This window comes from Vigna umbellata, chromosome 1 (genome assembly GCF_029865625.1).
Source record: "Vigna umbellata cultivar VRB3 chromosome 1, Vumbellata_1.0, whole genome shotgun sequence".
Taxonomy (NCBI): Eukaryota; Viridiplantae; Streptophyta; class Magnoliopsida; order Fabales; family Fabaceae; genus Vigna; species Vigna umbellata.
This window is the reverse complement of record NC_142165.1, coordinates 103,422,909-103,442,778: the sequence shown is the minus strand read 5'-3', so window position 1 is coordinate 103,442,778 and position 19,870 is coordinate 103,422,909. Positions and strand designations below refer to the sequence as shown.

General features: G+C 28.2%; 1 protein-coding gene across 1 annotated transcript; it reads right to left on the bottom strand.

Annotated features, from left to right (window-relative positions):
- Positions 1–14,011: 14,011 nt before the first annotated feature.
- LOC124832216 (Integral membrane Yip1 family protein) lies at positions 14,012–18,643 on the bottom strand. The gene is made up of 3 exons (XM_047306366.2): positions 18,024–18,643; positions 14,651–14,725; positions 14,012–14,499 (listed from the first exon to the last, which is right to left on the bottom strand). The coding sequence occupies exons 1-3, from the start codon at positions 18,495–18,497 to the stop codon at positions 14,239–14,241; spliced, it is 810 nt and encodes a 269-aa protein (XP_047162322.1). The 5' UTR covers positions 18,498–18,643; the 3' UTR covers positions 14,012–14,238.
- Positions 18,644–19,870: the final 1,227 nt, after the last annotated feature.

Here is a 19,870-nt window from a genome sequence, read left to right as displayed (position 1 = left end):
TATCTAACCAATTATTCTTTTTTGTTTCTGAAACATTTATTTGATTTGGAGTATTATCTTTCCTTTCATACATTTTCTGACTACAAATTAATGGGGTTGCTTGTCAGTTGAGAAAAGATTGAGGAAGTAGTTAATCGAGGGAATCGATATGGAAGGATTCGAAGCCATTTGGGGAGCATAAAAGAAGGGTTTCTTTAATCTCAACCCATAACAAGTGTCCAATTCACAATGGGTCCAACCTGCCAACCTTATGAATAGTTTGTTGGTACTACTAAAACACTTCTTTCCTTTTTCTCTCTTGCTATTCCCTCTCTATAAAAATACGACAAAAACACAACCATAATTTCTATCCAAATGTTTTCGTAAAAGGATGAAGAGGAAATGATGCTCATTGGTTATATTTTAAAACAAAAAAGTGTCTTATATTCCATCAATTCTAGATGGATAAATGTTATTGGTTTAAATGTAGACACACGCATATTGCTTCCTGCAGAGAAGGATTCCCTATAGATATCATCCTCTAAACAAATAGTCACTCACACTCTGTACATGATTTACATAAAATTTGATAAAATGGTCATTTTTAGAAAATTAAGATAATTTTGAGTGTTTCACATGTATGAATAAAATTGAATGGAAACAACAGAATCATTGGTGAAACTGATTTAAACTGATATCGACAAGTACTATTTATCCTCGGTGAAATTGATTTAAACAATAATTTGTGAATGATTGACAGAGGAATCTCATAAAAAAAATAAAACAACCAAAATCATGGTATTCATTTGAAAGAGTGCAGTTTAAAGCAAATAGTATTTTATTAAAATGGTGTCATTGAGAAGTAATAATATGGATAAAAAGGTGTATAACATATGACAGGAGAGAGGAGAAAAAAGAGTTGATTTAAATTGATTACTGAGAAAGATGGTTTGTGCATTTGACTAATTGTGTTGTTTTGTTTTTAGTTGGACACGAAGAACAATAGAGTATGCTTCTTGAATCTCTAAACTAAATCCATTGTCCTATTGTTCTTTATTATATCTTACTTTATATGCCTATCCAAAAAGGTACAAAAATCCACAATGTGCTTCATTAAAAAAATAAATTTCAGTCAGTAAATATGTATTCTAAGGAGGAAAGAAATATGTGATACGAAAGAGAGAAAAAAAAACATGGAAAAAAAATGCTTGATGCGAGAAAGAAACAAGCGTAGTTTCATTTTTTTTATTAATAATTTTAATTATTTTATTCAGAAGAAGTAATGTGGGTCAATTCGATTTGTTGAGGTCCAATCCACATTTGACATGCAATATATGGGTTGAATTAGTTTGTTCTACATAAAATATATGTAAGCTGAAAATATTAGTTCATTCTATATTGGAATTGGTTCCAAGACTTATGAGTTAGTATGCATACGTGGCTTGAAATCTTTTTCTCAATTTATGACAGATTTCATATTTTATGAATTTTTTTTTCATTTGTATGTATTAGTTGAAAATAATTTCATACCTCATTCAATTATTTTATAACAAAATAAAGTGATTGAAACTATTTACTATTACATTTTCATCATACTTAAGTTATGGATGAAATTCAAGTTCAAGGAAAACACTAACAAATAGAGTTTGAAGTTGATCAACATGAATAGAATGATAAATATGATTGTGATATGATATTGGTCAATGATCTCGTAGAGAGATTTTGTGTTTAGTTAGTGTATATGTTGATGTTGGGAGTTTTCATGTTGGAGGTTATCCTGATACTCTAATAATTATACAATCTCAATTAGAGAAATATGAGTTATGTGGTGAGAGGGATAAGAAGTCCTAGTTTATGTGTCGATTTTGGACATATTAACAAGTTAACCTTGTGGAGGGTATGACGTATTGATAATGTCTCTATAAAAAAAAAATAGTGAGTACATGACCTCCCGTGATTTCGCATCAACGTTTCATTCTGATGGTCGAGTCTAGTACGATATGATAGGATGATTGAATATAATATTATTGTTGAATGATAATATAATTATTGTTATGATTTATTCATATTTTATGAATGATCTATTGCATGTTAACTCACCCCTACTTATTTGTGTTTGTGTTGGTATTTATGTTTGTGCGATGATCGTATAACGTATGTGTTATACAGGAATAGATAAGAGAATAACATCTGATCTAGTGCAAGTGAAGAGAGAAACAGAGGAATAGTGGAGAAGAGTCCTAATCATTTTTTGAGTGTTTTATTTAATATTTAAAATATGTATCTTTCATATGAACTCCTTTACATTTCCTTATGGACAACTGTAATAATGATACAGTATGTTATCTATGAAGTATTAAGTGTAGTTAAAAAGGGATGTTACATATAACATCCTACTCTACTCTTTCGCACCCTCACTATTCAACACCTGATCCACAAAAAAATGCATATATGCTCACATCATTTAGATAATCATTGAAAAAGAGAGAACAAATTTACAAAAAAATAAAGATATGAGGGTAAGCTAATGTTAAAAAAATAAACAATCATACAACAATTTTATTGGATTAATCCAATGAACATAGATATATCAATCAATTTTAAGACATATGAGTATACATTATAGACTTGATCATCCGGATTAACATCAGACTTTGGAAGTTTTTCACTTATGGTAGTGGAATATTAGCTTGCCTACTCAAGCTACCACACACAAAATTAGTCTGTTAACTATCTTTGGCCAAGACAAAGCCCCTAGACCCGGACCTGCTGCTCCTCTCACCACATACCTCACATTTTTCTACTTAAGATTGGATGATTATTATAGTGTCAAGATAATCCCCAATATGGAATCCCTACATAATTACATACACTACTTAACCACATCAATCATGTATGGAATAACACAAATCATTTACATTTCAGGTTTCTAAACCAACCATTGTTTTGATATTCACATAATCAAGCACAATAAATCATCATAAGAGATAAATATAAATTTAATTAAAATTTATGGTATTTTCACTAAACCACATATTTGTTTCTCAATGAATGGTACTTTGCAGCTCATTCCCTTAGCCACCAGATAGCTCACTAAGCGAATACCACTGAAACTTACATATTTCAATTCTCCTAAAAGTCACATAACGAGTATACTTTTGCTCTACAAATGTTAAGTCAGTGAACTCTTTAACTCACTGACTTTGGTTTCATGTAATGAGATTTTTCTCACCCAATGACCACCAAGTCAGTAGCTCCCTGATTTTAACTTATTCATCGAGTATATACTCGTCCAATGAGTTTGCATAATTATGCATAACAAAATGCTGCAGATTTATGTCATTTCAACCATGTATACCCAATCTAACACTAACAGCAGATGCTAAAAATCAACCAATATTTAAATTATACACAATTCAATAACTCAATTAACCTCAAATGAAATTTCAATCATACAACATATCAACATTCTTGCATACAATCACCAAGACAATTCAAAACTACTAACTTAACTCAACAAGTCATAATTCATCAAACAACTCAATTTCACAAACCAATTATCATATAAGTCTACAATTGTCAATTATAAGTTGTTTATCAATTAAAATCAAAGTAATTTAGCTTCCATTACCTTTTTATAAAACCAAACTACTCCAAGAGTGCTAGAAAAGCTCCAACAACTTAAAGAGTTTTATCTGCTCCTACAAACCACATAAACATGGTGAGGGTATATCATTAGTATCGTTGATAAGCATAAACTCTTATAGAAGACTTAAATGACACATGTGATAGAAAAGACACACAAAATAAAGAAAAAAATAGAAATTAACTTACCCTTTTGCAAGAACTAATCGGACAGACAAAGACCTAGCCTAAGTGATCACTTAGACAAGCTTTAATCTTTAAACAAATTAACAATGAGTCAAAAGATTTAGAAAGATAGTAAAAAGCTTTTAGATGACAAATTTTAAAAAGATAATATACTTTTGGATAATGAAACTCATTAAGAGAAATTATATTTATACATTGAACTTAGTATTAAAATAACTTGAGTTCCACATAACTTTTAATACCTTATTTTCTAAAATCTCACAAACATCAACAAAAAGTTAAACTTATTTATAATTTTTTCACAAAAATAAGGCTGAAATAAGTAACTAAGAAAAAGATAAAACTTCCTAGCCATACTTGAGTAGCCTTTGTTTTCGTTACTGAAATATTGTTTACGAAATAAATGGATAATGATATTTTGACAACATCTTTTTAACAACATTTAACATCATCTACGTATCTTTCTGTGGTTATGATTATTGTTATTGATTCTGGAGTAATTTTAGACCAATCACAGACGAACACGTAGAGAATATTAAAATATTGTCAAAAAAATATTGTTAAACATCATTATCCTAAAGAAAGATGTGCATAACATATCTGTATCAAACAATTTGCCAATATTGACAACCAAAGAGGAACTTCACTAAACTGGAGAATATGGTGAGAAAATAAAAATTCATTTTTACATCAATTACATTATTATCATCCCATTCTTAGAATTTGGAAGAGATTACGTTGCTAAAAAAACATATATTTGAAATCGATGACGAGAGTGATAAAAAAATCAATTATTATATGTATAAAAAATAAATTCTTATATTCTTTCTATATATTAAAAATAAATTCTCTATATATATAAATAGATTATCGACATTATATATATATATAATTATAATTAATAAATAATTCTCTCTCTCTATATATAATTATAAATTAATTAATATAATATACTAAAGTAATACACAGTAATAAATTATTATTATTATTACTACTTTTATAATAATAATAATAATAATTATAATAATATTAATAATTATAATAACCAGTGATAATTTATATATTTATACGTGTGTTTATTTTTTATGATAAAAAAATAACTAGTGATAATTTATATACTTATAAATTAATTAATATAATATACTAATGTATTTTTATTATTATTACTATAATTATAAAATAAAATATAAATTATTTTTATAATGTTATTGTAAATAATTTTTATTTATTTTGTACGTAATTCTTAATTGAAAAATTATTAAGTTTAAAAGAACAGTCAAATACAAAAAAATTTCAAATTTAAATAAACAATAATTTAAAAATAAAATTGATAAAATAATTATTTTAACTAAAAGGAATTATTTAAAAAATGTAAAAATGTGGAAAGAAAATTCTATGAATAATTATTATTATGATAAAAATTATAATAGTAATTATAATAATAATAAATAGTTATTATTATAGTAACTAGTGAAAACTCTATATGTTTATTTTTATATCTATAATAAAAACTACTAGATTGTTATTAATTTAGTTATATACTTAAATATATATATATATATATATATATATATATATATATATATATATATATATATATATATATATATATATATATATATATATATATATATATATATATATATATATATATATATATATAGGGGTTTCCTAACGCGTACGCCTGTTTTTCAGTTGGTACATTTTAGTAATGTGTACCTGATTTTAGTAGACAAAAATACCTTTATATATCATGGATTCAAGTTTTAAGGTTAAGGGTATTTTAATAATTTTCATTCTCAAAACTTAAAAAAAAAAAAAAAAGAAACCCCCCAAACCCTTACTCACCTCTCTTATTCCTCTCAATCATTTCTCTTTCATCTCTCTCACTCCAACATTTTCTCTGTCATCCCTACTGTAGCCCTAATTGAAAAAATCAGAAACACTTGTCTTTAAACAATTTGTCTTTCTAAAGAGTTGAGTCATTGACATATTCACCTTGACGCAAAGGTTCATTCAAGATCTCTTCAATTTCACCATCTTCACTAATTTCTCTAATTTCATCATCTGCATATGTTGAATCATCATCTCTAAAAAAACCCTCCAGGCCAATTACCAATTCTTTCGGATGTCATTATGCTTGTGAAAATTAGATAAAATTAGATTAGACAAATATTATAAAATAAAAACTCATTATAAAATCATTTTTTGTAAGAAATTGTTTAACAACAAGTATTTCTGATTTTTTCCAGGTCAATTACCAATTCTTTTATGCTTGTGAAAATTGGATAAAATTAGATAAGACAAAAATTATAAGATCAAAACTCATTATAAAATCATTTTTTTGTAAGATTGTTTAAGGGCAAGTGTTTCTGATTTTTTCAATTGGGACTACAGTAGGGTGTTTCTGATTTTTTCAATTGGGGCTACAGTAGGGATGACAGAGAAAGATTGGAGTGAGAAAGATGAAAGAGAAAGGGTTGAGAGGAATGAGAGAGGTGAGTAAGGGTTTTGGGGTTTCTTTTTTTTTTTTTTTTTAGTTTTGAGAATGAAAATTATTAAAATACCCTTAACCTTAGAACTTAGAATCCATGGTATATAAGGATATTTTTGTCTACTAAAATCCGGTACACATTGCTAAAATGTACCAACTGAAAAACAGGCGTACGCGCGTTAGCAAACCCCATATATATATATATATATATATATATATATAATTTGTATAATTTTATTATAAATAATTTTTATTTATTTTTGTGCAAAATTTTTTAATTAAAAAAATTATTATGTTAATAAAACGATAAATTTGATGAAATAATTATTTTAATTTTAAAAAATTATTTTAAAAGTAGAATTGAAAAACAAATATAAACTGAAAAATATAGATATAAAAAAATAATGATAACTTACATTTTATGTTAATATAATTAAGATTTGTTTTATTTTATATTAAATTATTTTTATAATAAAATACAATGTAGTAATCTTTTATGTTTAAGTTTAATTGCTTTCTTTTTTTCCGGTTTGGTTGTAGTGTGTCAAGTTCGTCCATCCTTTTAAACAACTTTCAATTATGTCTAATTTAAGAGTGTCAATTTCATCCAAACATGATTAAATTTGAGTCAATCAAGTCTCTTCCATTAAATAGACAAAAATAATGTTAACTTTTTTCTCTCTCTCTTATGTTTTCTGTTAAATACAACCTTTTGTTAGTGTTGGCAACTTTCTCTCTTCTGATTTCTAAACACCTTTTAAAATAACATCTTTTAACATTTAATTTTCACCTTTAGCTCTTACACATAGTATTTTAAAAAGTATCAATTATAATTTTTTTATAAAACAATCTCTCCTTTTTATTTCTCCTGCTTAAATTTAAGTATATGTTTTTTGTAGTAATTTTTTAACTAGGAAAAGAAAAGAAAATCAGTTATTTCATATGAAATATTCTCTTTTATCTTATCCCTTTAACTCTTTATCATTAAAACACAACTATTTATTTTATTCCGTTATTTTCTATTTTCTTGTTTAATGTGTCATTATTTATCTAAAGATTTAATTTACGTCATTTTTTTTAATGACTTACAATTGTCTGCTATGCTCTCAATTAGCTTTTGAATTATTTCCATCAAGTGAAAAAGGAAAGAGTATAATATTTTACATTTATAATTTTAAAGAACTAAACAATTTATTGTGTTTTATACAGCAGAATATTTCTCCGTGTTAATTTTATAATTTTAACCATTTTAGACATTGAAAAAAATATATTTCATAAAGAATTTGCTCATCTCAATTTACAGTGAAATTATTCATTATTACTTATGAACAAGTTACCATGAAATTGAATCTCAATTAATCTTAATTATTCGGTTGAAATATTTAAATTACTAAGACATACATAAAACAATCATAATTAATGTTGTTGAATTTTGTTTTCAGTCAACATTTACGAAAATTGAAACAAACTATTGATAAATAATAACATTTGTGTTGATAGTAAAAAAAAAAACTCACTATAGATATTAAAAAAAAAATGAAAACTGCCAATTAACCATTCATAAAAAAAATTAACTTCTTTTCCCATAAGCTCTCGTTTTTTCTCTCTATTTTATTCATTAAAATTATTTAAATACTACTTAGTTTTACAAATTCTATTTCTATTTAATTTTATTATAATACTTTTATTAATTTAATATTCTTTTGAAACTGACGAAAAAAGAAAACTTTGTTAGATATATTTAAACAATAATATATATATATATATATATATATATATATATATATATATATATATTGTTTTTGTCGTTTTATATTATTAAAATATTGTTTTTTATTTAAAGAAGGATATATATAAGTTGATAAAAAATGGAATGGAACACAGTGAAAAGTGGCTACAAATGTGAAGAGTAATCATTTTTTTAGTATGTTTAGACGAAATTGATAATTTTAAACAAGTTTGAACGTAACTGAAAACAAACGTGGTAAAATTAAACCTTATATTTATTAATTAAAAAATTATTAAATTATCACATTATTCGTTACTTTTTATAAACTTTGATTTCAAAATCTTTTAGTTTTTATTATTTTTTAAAATCTAAATAATTTTTTTTCCTTAAATTCGCTCAAATATGTGGAGTAGATAAGTTATTTTAATGGCTTAATATCCTATTTTGTCCAGTTTGGCTCGAAAATGTCAAATTAGTCCATTCTTTAAAAAATGCGTCAATTACGTCCTCACTTAATAAAATTTGTATCAATGAAATTCCTTTCGTTAAATCCGTACAAACGGTGTTAATTATTTTTCTCTTTCTTCTACTTTCTCAATTAACGTCGTTTGTACGGATTTAACGGAAGAGATTTCATTGATGCAAATTTTATTAAGTGAGGACGTAATTGACGCATTTTTTAAAGGATGAACTAATTTGACATTTTCGAGCAAAATTAGGGACAAAATAGGATATTAAGCCTATTTTAATCTACTGGAATATGTGAGGAGATGTTTATCTGAGAAGCTCTGAGGCATTTTGGTTGATGGGGGTGTGGTAAATAGATGGTAATTAGAAAAGTATTATTAAAAAAAGATGAAGAGTATTTTTTGACAATGTAAGTGGGTAAAGTTAAAAAAGGGTAAGCCATTACGTAAAGCAAAAACTGTGTCTTGTATGTGTGTGACTGTGTGGCAGGAAGAGACAGAGACAGAGACAGAGGTACGAAAATGAGCATCACGTAAAACCAGATAGATGGTTACAGTACACAGACCACAGTGACGCAGTCATGAGTGCCTGCGTCTCATCACTTCTCTGCACCCTACAATATCTTCATTCCTATGCAAAATCAAACAGTTTTATCATTAATATCAATCTCTACCACTTTTTTCTTATCACTTCTTTTCCAAACAATTTTCCAAATAAAAAATCCTATTACTGAAAAAATCACCTGCAATATAATTTCAAACATTAATATTTTAATTATACATTGTTAGTCACAAACCCTTCCTCGTTAAAAACAAAAACTGTTTTGAATCTATAACACTGCAAATCCATTCTTATCAACTTAGTAATCTAATTTGGAATGATTTAATTAAGTTTAGATAAGGATGATTATTTGCTCTAGATAGGGATAATCATATATAGACTGGCACTGCCTTTCCCTTCCACCTAAAAGAATGACTGAAATTTTTGATAGAATATTTTATAGTTTCTAAAATATTTAAATATATTAAATTTGAATTAATTTTATTTTAATCATTTCATGTTTAAATATTTTAGTAAATTTTAATATTTTTATTTATATAAAATATTAATCAAAAATATTTTTTATGGTGTTAAGAGTTAAGAAATTTTGTCTATTCTTTTATTTCTATGTCAGTTGACAAATATTTTCAATTGATATTGCTAAACAATATTAATCAATATTGAAGAAAGTCTTTTAGTTAATACTAAAAAATAAATCTCAGTAAATTATTGATAAAAATAACATCCTTTTAATGATAAAAAAATGATAAAAAAAATGATAAACATTGAAAAAGAAATATAGTTTTGTATGATATAGAGTTGAAAATTAATTAATTTATTGTCTTAAAATTTTTGATAAAAAGTTATGTGAATATTTTATCATATTATGTAGACATTACAACATGTTTTATGTAAACTAAACTTTAATTTTGCTTTTAGATGTTTTTAAAGTATAAAAAACACAAACTTATTTTACCACTACAACGTATTAAAAAAACACAACGTAAATAAAATAAATAGGATATTGATACAAAGTCATGACTAAATTCTCCAACAAACAATCACAATAAAAAAAATGAAAATGCAAGTATTAGCAAGCAAACTTCCATGGCAAAGCAAAGCCAACAACGATATTAAGACAGTTTTCATCGCCAAAATTTAGAAAATTTAGGTTTCGTGTTTTCCATTTTTCAATGCCTTCCATTACTGAGGAATATTAAGACAAGATAAGGTTATAAGAATAAATTACTTTCAGTTTCTTTCTTTTATTTTATTTTCACTGAAGAATAGCTATCAAGAAATTGTAGCCACCTTCCACTTTCTTATACTTTAGAGATGCTTTACAATTTCTTTCGACTAATATCGTTCGTATCGAATCAATTGCTTATTGTTTTTTGACCAAAATTTTAATTGAGAAACTATCAGAAAATAAAAAAGAATAAATTTCTGTAGGGAATTTCAACTTCATTATCAATTCTCAGTCTTTGAAATTGACTGTTTCATATACACCTCCCATTCCAAATAACTTTTCTTCTTTTCAACGAAATTTGAATGCACAACTTCGGGAACTGTTGCTAAAAACAAATTTCACGTTACCATTTTTTAAAATATGGTCAGTTGCTTCTAGATTCGAACAAACATATTAAATTCTAGGTAAAATTATTTTTACTTACAATCTTTATCTTTTAGTTCATAAACTTAAAATTATCTGTTTTACTTATTGAACACACTATTTATAGTATCTTATAGCCGTATTTGGATGGATTTGAGAATAAATTTTTTGTTGTTTATTTGAGTGGATTTGGAGGTAAGTGAGAGTGAATTTGAAAATAAAGTTTGTAAGAGTTAGTGTAGAATTTGATTGACATGACAGATTAAAAAATTTACTTCAAAATTCACTTTCATTTATCTTCAAATTTATTCAAATAAACAATAAAAAATTTACCTTCAAATTCTCTTAAATTTCCTCGATCAATCTCTCCTAAATTTATTAAAGTGAAGAAAGTCAGAATCAATACAACTTATAAAGTAAATATAATTAAAAAAGAGAGCGGTATTCCGAAAGATAAACCTTAGATATTTCTTTTATCGACTGAACCACACAGTTTCTTATTATATTATTATTTTTCAGTTAATAAATAAACAGTATATGATAGAAGAAAAATACAGTGGTGATAAGAGAAACTAACAGAAAATATAAATACCGACATGTTTGACTGAACAGAGATGAGGAGAGACAAAAATTAAAATTGTGTAACTCATATATTTTATTTTATAATTTTCGTTCTCTCTCTATTTCTTGTAAAATAAAGAACATTGTTTATGTGGATGAGCTTACAAGAGTGAGGGTGGCTTCGGTTCCGTTCTATTATTATATATGTTATTTAAGAAGTTTTTTTCTTTTCTCTTTTAAAATAAAGTCATTAAAAAAAACTAATTGTTCTTATCGAGTAATTTTTGAGGTACACTGGTTTGATTATTGACATGCAACCGAATTTTGAATCGTCATAAAAGAAAGTTTATCTGTAAAGACTAAACATTTAAGTCAATAAAAATTGATATGAATAGAGGTCATCAAAATTGTCATACTCCCTCTAATATGATATATTTATAAATATGTGTGTAACAGCTTAATTATTTAATCCTAAATATTTTTATATAAAAATTAAAGATTAAAATTATCTTTAAGTAAATTATTTGGACTCTCATAAATCATTAGTCAAGATGGTCATTATGGCTTACATTCAATCTCACATATTTTTATTTAATATTTTTCACTTATTTTATTTCGGATAAATTCAGTTTGAATTAATAAAAAACAGCATGCAGTCTTTAGATTACTTATGATTTTTAGCCCTTTTATGATTCAAAGTGAACTGAACTTACTTTTATTCTTTATATTCCACTTGATGGAAAGATGAGTGAAAATAAAAAGTAAATTAATTAAAAGTATTAAGTCGAGGAAAAAAAAAAGAGAGCACAAGTTAATATGATAACATCGATCTTCCAATAGATGTGAAGAAAAAAAAGGATTAGAATCCGTTGAAAAGAGGTCATATCAAAATGCGTAAATCTACTGAGGAAGTGAAATGATATACTTTAAGAAGAATGTATAGAGCATGCCAACTAAATACTTATTATTTGACCCTACGTACACCAACTTATATATAGGATAGAAAGCTTATCTTAGAAATTCGATTTATGTATAATAGCGTGTTGAAATTGCATTAGACTATGTGAGAGAAGAAACTCAATTACAAATCTATTCATAATAAAGATGAAAACAAGTCTGAAAGGAAATTTGAATAAGTATTAGTAGGAAGTAATAAGTGGTGAAAAGATAGGGCAAGTAACGCCGCCACCAATCTAGAAATAGGGAAACAATGAATGCTGTAATGTCTCAATCTTAACCTACTAATCCTAATTATTTAAGCTTTTCTTCTGAGCCTTTTCGGTTACGAGATTCCAACATCTATATCATTGTTGTCGGATTGCAGTGCAAGGGCTTTTCATTTTAAAGCAACCATCATTCGCCTAATCAACGGATTCGCCTCTTTATTTGGGTAATAGACTAACATTATTTCACACAGTTACTTAAATAGATATTTTTTTAAGTTTCTCTCACATTCTTTCTCGTTAATCAATAATTGAAATGCCCAGTTGTCTTAAAACAGCATTGTGGATAAGATCAATGTAGTATTTATTTTAGGTAAACTAAGATAAAACCAATCATCTTAAAATATGCTAGTAAACTTAATACGGATAAACCATTACACTTTCAATGTCAGTTTTTGTTGATGGAAAATAAAAATTCTTTTGTTTTCCTCGTAATTTGGTTATAATTTAATTAAATTATTAGGTTAAGTAATTTAAAAATAATCATTTATTTAAAATATTTATTACAACTATAACTTAATGGAATATTTATAATACATACTAATAATAATATCCAGTTGATAAAATTATGAGGAAAATAATATTTTTAATTTAGACTACAATCCTCTTACACTTCTATTACCTGTGTTTGTATTGCCGATGATCCCAATCTTTAGTTTGTTTCCAGTGATTTAAAAAGAAATACCAGACGACACAAGGGTATGCGTATGCTTTCTTATGAACTATATGATTGGAGAGGAAAGACATGTCATAATAGAAAGAAAAAAAATACATTTGTCTGTATATATTTTCCTTTTGAATATAACATTTTTACTATTAAATTAAGTTTTTATTTAATTTGAAATCCATTTTAATTATAATTTTTGTTTTAAAAATTAATAACTTGTATCAAATTATTTAAAAAAAAATTAAATATATTAATATAAAACAATTATTCTTATTACGATCATACACAACTTTTCACACCCTTATTTTTACTTTTCATCTCCCCAAACACATTTGTTTTTATTTCCCACCTAATAGTTTCTCTTTACGCCCTAATTCTACACCATTTCTGCAATCCGAAACAGCGAATTACTAAGTGATGAAATAAATATGTTGACTATTAAACTCATGCGTGCTCTACATGCAACAGAAAAATATTAAATTGAAAGCACTCTACGCAAAGTTGAAAACAGATACATTAATGGCTTACATCTCAAATATCTTTTCTCAAGTGACAGAATCAAAGAACAAGTGTTGAAAACAGATCAACCAAAATATTATTGTAAAATAAAAATTATTAAAATGTTAGATACTCAGTTAAGTTGTCAGCATGTCGCCAAACAAAATAATAGAAGAGCATATTACAGTTATTATATCATATAATATCATGTCACCTTTATCTTCATTAACCAACTTTTTCGTTCTTATAATTTAAAATAAACTATTTATAAGGATTGGTTTTGTTTTGTTTTGCATTTTGACAACTACTGGAGTAATTCACCTAAAATAAAATAATTCATTTGATCAATTTCTTTCTCTGTTTGGGCCCTTCAATCAGTATTCACATGCACATTAAATAATACACAATATAAAGAGAAAACAATACTTATGCAGCAAGCTTTATCCCACCATATACTTTCCACGTAATATTATACAACTGTCTGTCTTCAAATATATCTAACCAAATTTTAAACAGAAAAAAAAGGAAGGGCGGAAAAGAATTAAAAAGAAAAGGTTGATCATTAAACAAAAATTCCTATTTAGAAACAGATTCCAGGTGGTTATCGGAAAGAAGAAATCAGAAGCATTGATGCATTTAGTCAATGGCAATGATGAGAAAACCAACAGATACATACATGAGAAAAACTGGGTAGAGTGCAAGAGCTTTTCTCCTTGGGTTGACGGCAGAACTCATGAAAGGATACGCAGCCCAAGAGCTCCAAGCCAATGTCACACATACCACAACCACTTTAACTATGACATTGTCCTTCAACATACAAATTAATGCACCAACATCCAGAGGAAACAAGCAATAACCCAACAGACTCAGACTCTGAAAGAAAATAATGTGTCCACCCTGAAAGTTTGAAGAGATGAAAAAAAAAGTCAAATGTTTGTCTTTATTCATTACATTATACTTTCCAGAATGGCCAGGTCCACCGCCCTTCAACATTACATAGTTAACACTCAAAATAGGACCACATCAAGACAGAGAAAGAAGCAATTACCAGAAGAAGTACATTCAATGTCAAAATTACAGCGCCGGCAGCAAGTAAAGCAAATGCAACAGCAAAAACCTCAGACTGAGACATAATCAGATAAAAAGATGTTAGAAAAAATACGACTAACATTGATCAGATTCACTTTATTATACAACGCAAATAAATGACAATCGAGTGCACAAACTTCCCACTTAGTGTGGCTACGATTCAAACCATAATAATAATTTACCATTGTACCAAGATTTCATTAATGCAAACTACAACGCAGGCAAAAAAAGAAGCGTATATAGACTAGAGAGGCACCAAAGTTAGCACATGGTACAACGGAGGACCAAGTAGCGGACTAAGAAATTTGAATCCCCGATACAAAATTAACTAAATCCAGACATAAAATTTAATTTATAACTATTGGTTCCATGGACTAATCATTACATTATCCACCTCAATAAATTCATAATTTAACTGATATCAAACTTCAAATAGTCTTATAAAAGGAAAAGAATATTTTATTAGAATCACGGAGTACCGTCATCAATCTCAGATTGCAGCAGGCATGTAGTGACTAAGTCTGAAAACACTAAAGCAAGACGCAAGATGACCACTATTTTAAATATTATAATACAAACTAAATAATTCATACTACACACAATTACTCATTGCAAAACAAAGCATATGAATTCATGAAATACAATGTCAAAGTCTACACACAATCACCATCAATCCAAGAGCAATAAGAAATAGTGGTGAAGCCAATAAACTAGAAGACGATTATGAAATAAATATAAAAAGAACATTACAAATTAGATAAAAAAAATTATAATCTTAAATCTCATTGTGCAAAAGAATAGAGGTCAAAACAGAAGTAACTTAGTGAAACTAATAGAGCAAGAACACAATAAATTCAATAAAAAAAGAATTGTAGAATGTGAAGTCTGAAAGGGAGAAGAACGAATGTGACAAGTTAAAGATAGTCCAATTATGTGTGAAGGAATAGAGGACAATATAGAAGTAAGTTTTTGAGATATATTTTACCCAAAAAAAGCCCAAACAATGCTATTCAAGGGGTAAAAATGGGGTTTCGAAGCCTATATCATGACAGTGCCGTTATAGAACACAAAAAGACGCTGCATTGGTCACTATTGAAACTGCTCCACTAATTGAATTCCATAGTGGCACAAAGGACACTCCACACTCCTGTAATAGCACTCTACTGCAACCATGTCATAGAGAAGAGAAAGATTATTTTTATAGATGCAATTATGGGTAGAACATATAGCTCAAATGACTAAGGGAATGGGTTAAGAAATTAAACCCTGATACAAAGTTAACTGAATCCAACAGCCATATATTTTTTTACAAATGACTGTTGGCTCCATGGACTTACCAGTAAATAAAACATCACCCTCTATAAATTAATAATTTACAAACCGAAATTTAACTACTCCTTACCATAAAAAGGAAAAATAAATCATTACAAATTATTTTACTATTGGGAAGAGAAAAATTCTATTGCTAGAAACCAAAATGTAGTTCAAACCACCAACAACTAACAACGTTATGCCATACTGAACACTCACTATCCTAAAAGTTCGATGCTCTTCTCTAATACCAATAGCATGTCTAATGATATCTCAGACTTGTACAGCCAATACCAGCTCTTACTAGCATCTATCACAGCTACTGTTTTTATGAATAACAAACAGAAAGTAAGCTAAAATAAGCAGCCCCTGAATACAAAAACTGCTAACTTCCATGCCATTTGCTCACTAGAAACCTCATCAACCCAAACATATGACTACCTCAGCTCTTCAGGGAATCACAAATGCCAACCCTTACTTTGGATAATGATTCTCGATACATTTGAGTGATACAATATGTTTCATCAGCTTGGTGATAGAGATAGTAGGTTGAATTAGTTCTGTGCCTCAGTAGCACATGAATAGTGTGAATCAAATCTCCCATACAAATTTTTCTATTCTTCCATAGCGGGCTGCAGCCCCTTTCTATCTAAGAGTCATTGTGCCACATCAAGACGTAATGGTTAATGATACTTTTCACAGCCAAAAAACAAATGGCACCTACAGCAGGCAAATAATGTCACACTGCAGTTCTACACATTCTATTGCACTCACGGCTGTAGTGGATCAGAAAAGAAAGACGGCCCTATTCATAACCCTAACCCGTAACAAAAACGTACTTTTTCTTTACTTAAGCAACTTTTGTGTTATAGTTTTAAGACAGACTTTTTTTCAACTTTGGATAGTCAGAATTATATCTCGGACCCTCTAATCACACATGATTCTCTAATCTCTTTTAATCAAATCAAAATACAGAAAAAATAAAACAAAAAGTGAAATCTATAATTATTATAATCAAATTTAATTTTATCAAGATATTTTGAAAATAAAATAAAAAATATCTCGAAGTTTATATGTCAGCATAAACGTGTGTATTGATTTTTCATGTTTCTGTACGGTAAAATGATCTACGAGTCATGTTTTTCCGCCATTGGTCATGAATCTTAAGATAAACAGTACAATTTGATTACGCTTTGGAAAATAGACATCCCAATTCATGATTTATGTAAAGCCCAATTCTACCATCGTAATGAAGAATTTATAATTGGGAAAACTGAAGCAGAATGATTTAGGAAAGAAAAACACTTGGTAGAAATGTTGCTCCACGCCACATATGTTGTACACGTGCAGCAAACCAATAGACAAAAATGCTGGTTAGAGAATGTCAAATCAACAGCACCACGGTTCATGACCATTGGCTTAATGCAACACCAAAATAATGTACTGTGCCACTGCGAGAATATGTTTAGAAACTAGATTTATACCGCACCAATTTATTTTCACACAATCGATCAACAGAGATGACCGAAACCCAACAGGCACAATCACAACCATCAACTTAAATTAAGAAAGGATAAATCACAATTCGATTTGTAACATAATGCAAAATAATGTAAGCAAAAAGAAAGGATCAAACTACACAGCAAAGAAACAAAACACCAGAAATGGCACTAAAGAACGTAGACATGCATACATTCGCTCTCTTCATTCTATGTTTCCGCCAAATATTTACAATCAAACACAGAGAGCAATACTTGAAGCCTTAAAGCCAAGTGATTGTAGTACACATTTCAATACGATCAAGATCAGGCACAATGTGAAACTCCTAAGTGAATTCTACCCAACGATTCTATCCAGAGACACGCCATTCTTAACAACCACGAAAATTTCAGCTGAGCTAGCCACTAAAAGTAGATCAGAAGGTGATGACGACAGATCAGCAAAGTGCGATTTGCGATCTGAATTGCAAACCCTACCAATTAGGAAGAAAGAGTACAACGAAGATAGAAATAGATATATACCTTTTTGACAGAGGCAGACCAAGAGAGGGTGAGGCCGAGAAAGACGATGAAGAAGAAAGGGCCCCACAGATCCCAATCTCTGAGTGCCTTACCAGGGTCCTCGCGGTAAGGGTTAGGGAAGACAACCAGCTTCAGATTGCTCACGATTCTCGAAAGATCGCGCTTCACAGTGTCCCATACGGGCTCTGTGAGCGTGTTGGGGGCGGGTCCGAACCCGGAGATGTCGGAACGCGGAGGTGGGGGAGGGGGAGGAGCGGAAGAGGAGGATTTGGGGACCGTCGGCGGCGTAGGGAGGTTGGAAGAAATGAAGGGGGAAGGGGCGGCGGAGACGGAGACCGGGATGGAGGCGCGTGGGGGACTTGGAGGGCGTGCGGGAGGGACTGATTGGTGAACGCTGGCATTGATGAGGTTCTCGATCTCGTCGATGTCGGATTGGGAAGATGGGTGAAGGGGTATGGTATCGCTGTGCGACATTTTCACACCCAAGACTCACACCCAACCAAGATCAGCAACAACACACGCACAAAGATCACTGCACTTATTCTCTTCTTTCCTTCTTCATTTATCTTTCTTCTTCATATAAACTATTATTATTATCGTTACATTTCTCACTTTTCTTCTTCTTTTTCAACAAATGTAATTCTGTATTTAATGCGTATTTATATTTATTCATTTTTCGCGTGCAAACGACAGATCTAATAATAGTGTTATTTTCTTTATCTGCTAATAATAAAGTGTTATATTTTGTTTTTTCGAGGAAAGATATAAGATTATATTTCATTACAAACTCAAAAAATAATGAGTTGTTTATAAGCTTAATTTTTTTGTCTCTATTAAGTAATTAATGTTTTTAGAGAACTTTTGAAGTAATTATATAAAAATAAAAGATTGAGTGATAATATATAAACATTTTAATTTAAAAACACGTAATTTGTTGTTTTTTTTTTTAAAGGTAGAAGAAATCTAATGAATGATAGACGGATTAATTTATTGTTTCGTTCACAGGAATAACGAGTTTTAGGTTTTTTATTTAAATGGATTTGGTGGAAATTAATTGAAAGAATTTGAAGTAAAATTTTTTTGTTGTTTATTTGAATAGATTTGTAGGTAAGCGAGAGTAAATTTGGAAGGGAAGTTTGTAAATTTGGAAGTAAAATTTATGACAACTAAATAATAAAATTATATTTGTATAAATTTTGAAGTCATTATTATAAAAGTTTAACTATTATTATATATAATTATTTATAATTGGGAGATTGAATAAGAATATTTTTATTCAGAAACAAGTAATGCCTTTGCGCTCTATATTTGGATTTGTTTTTATTGCGAGTAAACTCCTTCTCCTTTTTCATTTCTTAGATCCTAAGTTTCAGTCATTTTTCTTTAAAAAAAAATTATTGTTTGTTTTTTTCGCACTGTCTATTTTCAATGCATAAGCTTCTATGCTCAAGCAAATTACATATTTTTTTTTTAATTTATATATGAATGAAGGCTGACATTCTCTATTTTTTTCCATCTGCGGTTATATTACACATAAATAATAGTGATCAAACTCCTAATATATATTAAAGTTATTAGTAACTCTTTCTTATATCCATTACTTCTCTTATTTTTTGACTTCAATATCTTGTTTATTTATTTGCGAGTATAACTAAAAGTGGAACTAATTTTGAAAAGAATTATTATTCAGATCAAACTTATGAGAAACAAATTGATAGTACACTTGTCACTATTAGGTTTCTTAGAAATGGTATCGTTGCAAGACAAAAAGAAATAAAATTAGTAGTCCTAGCAAGTCTTATGTCAATGTAATATTATATAAAATTAATTAAACACTTCTCAAATTT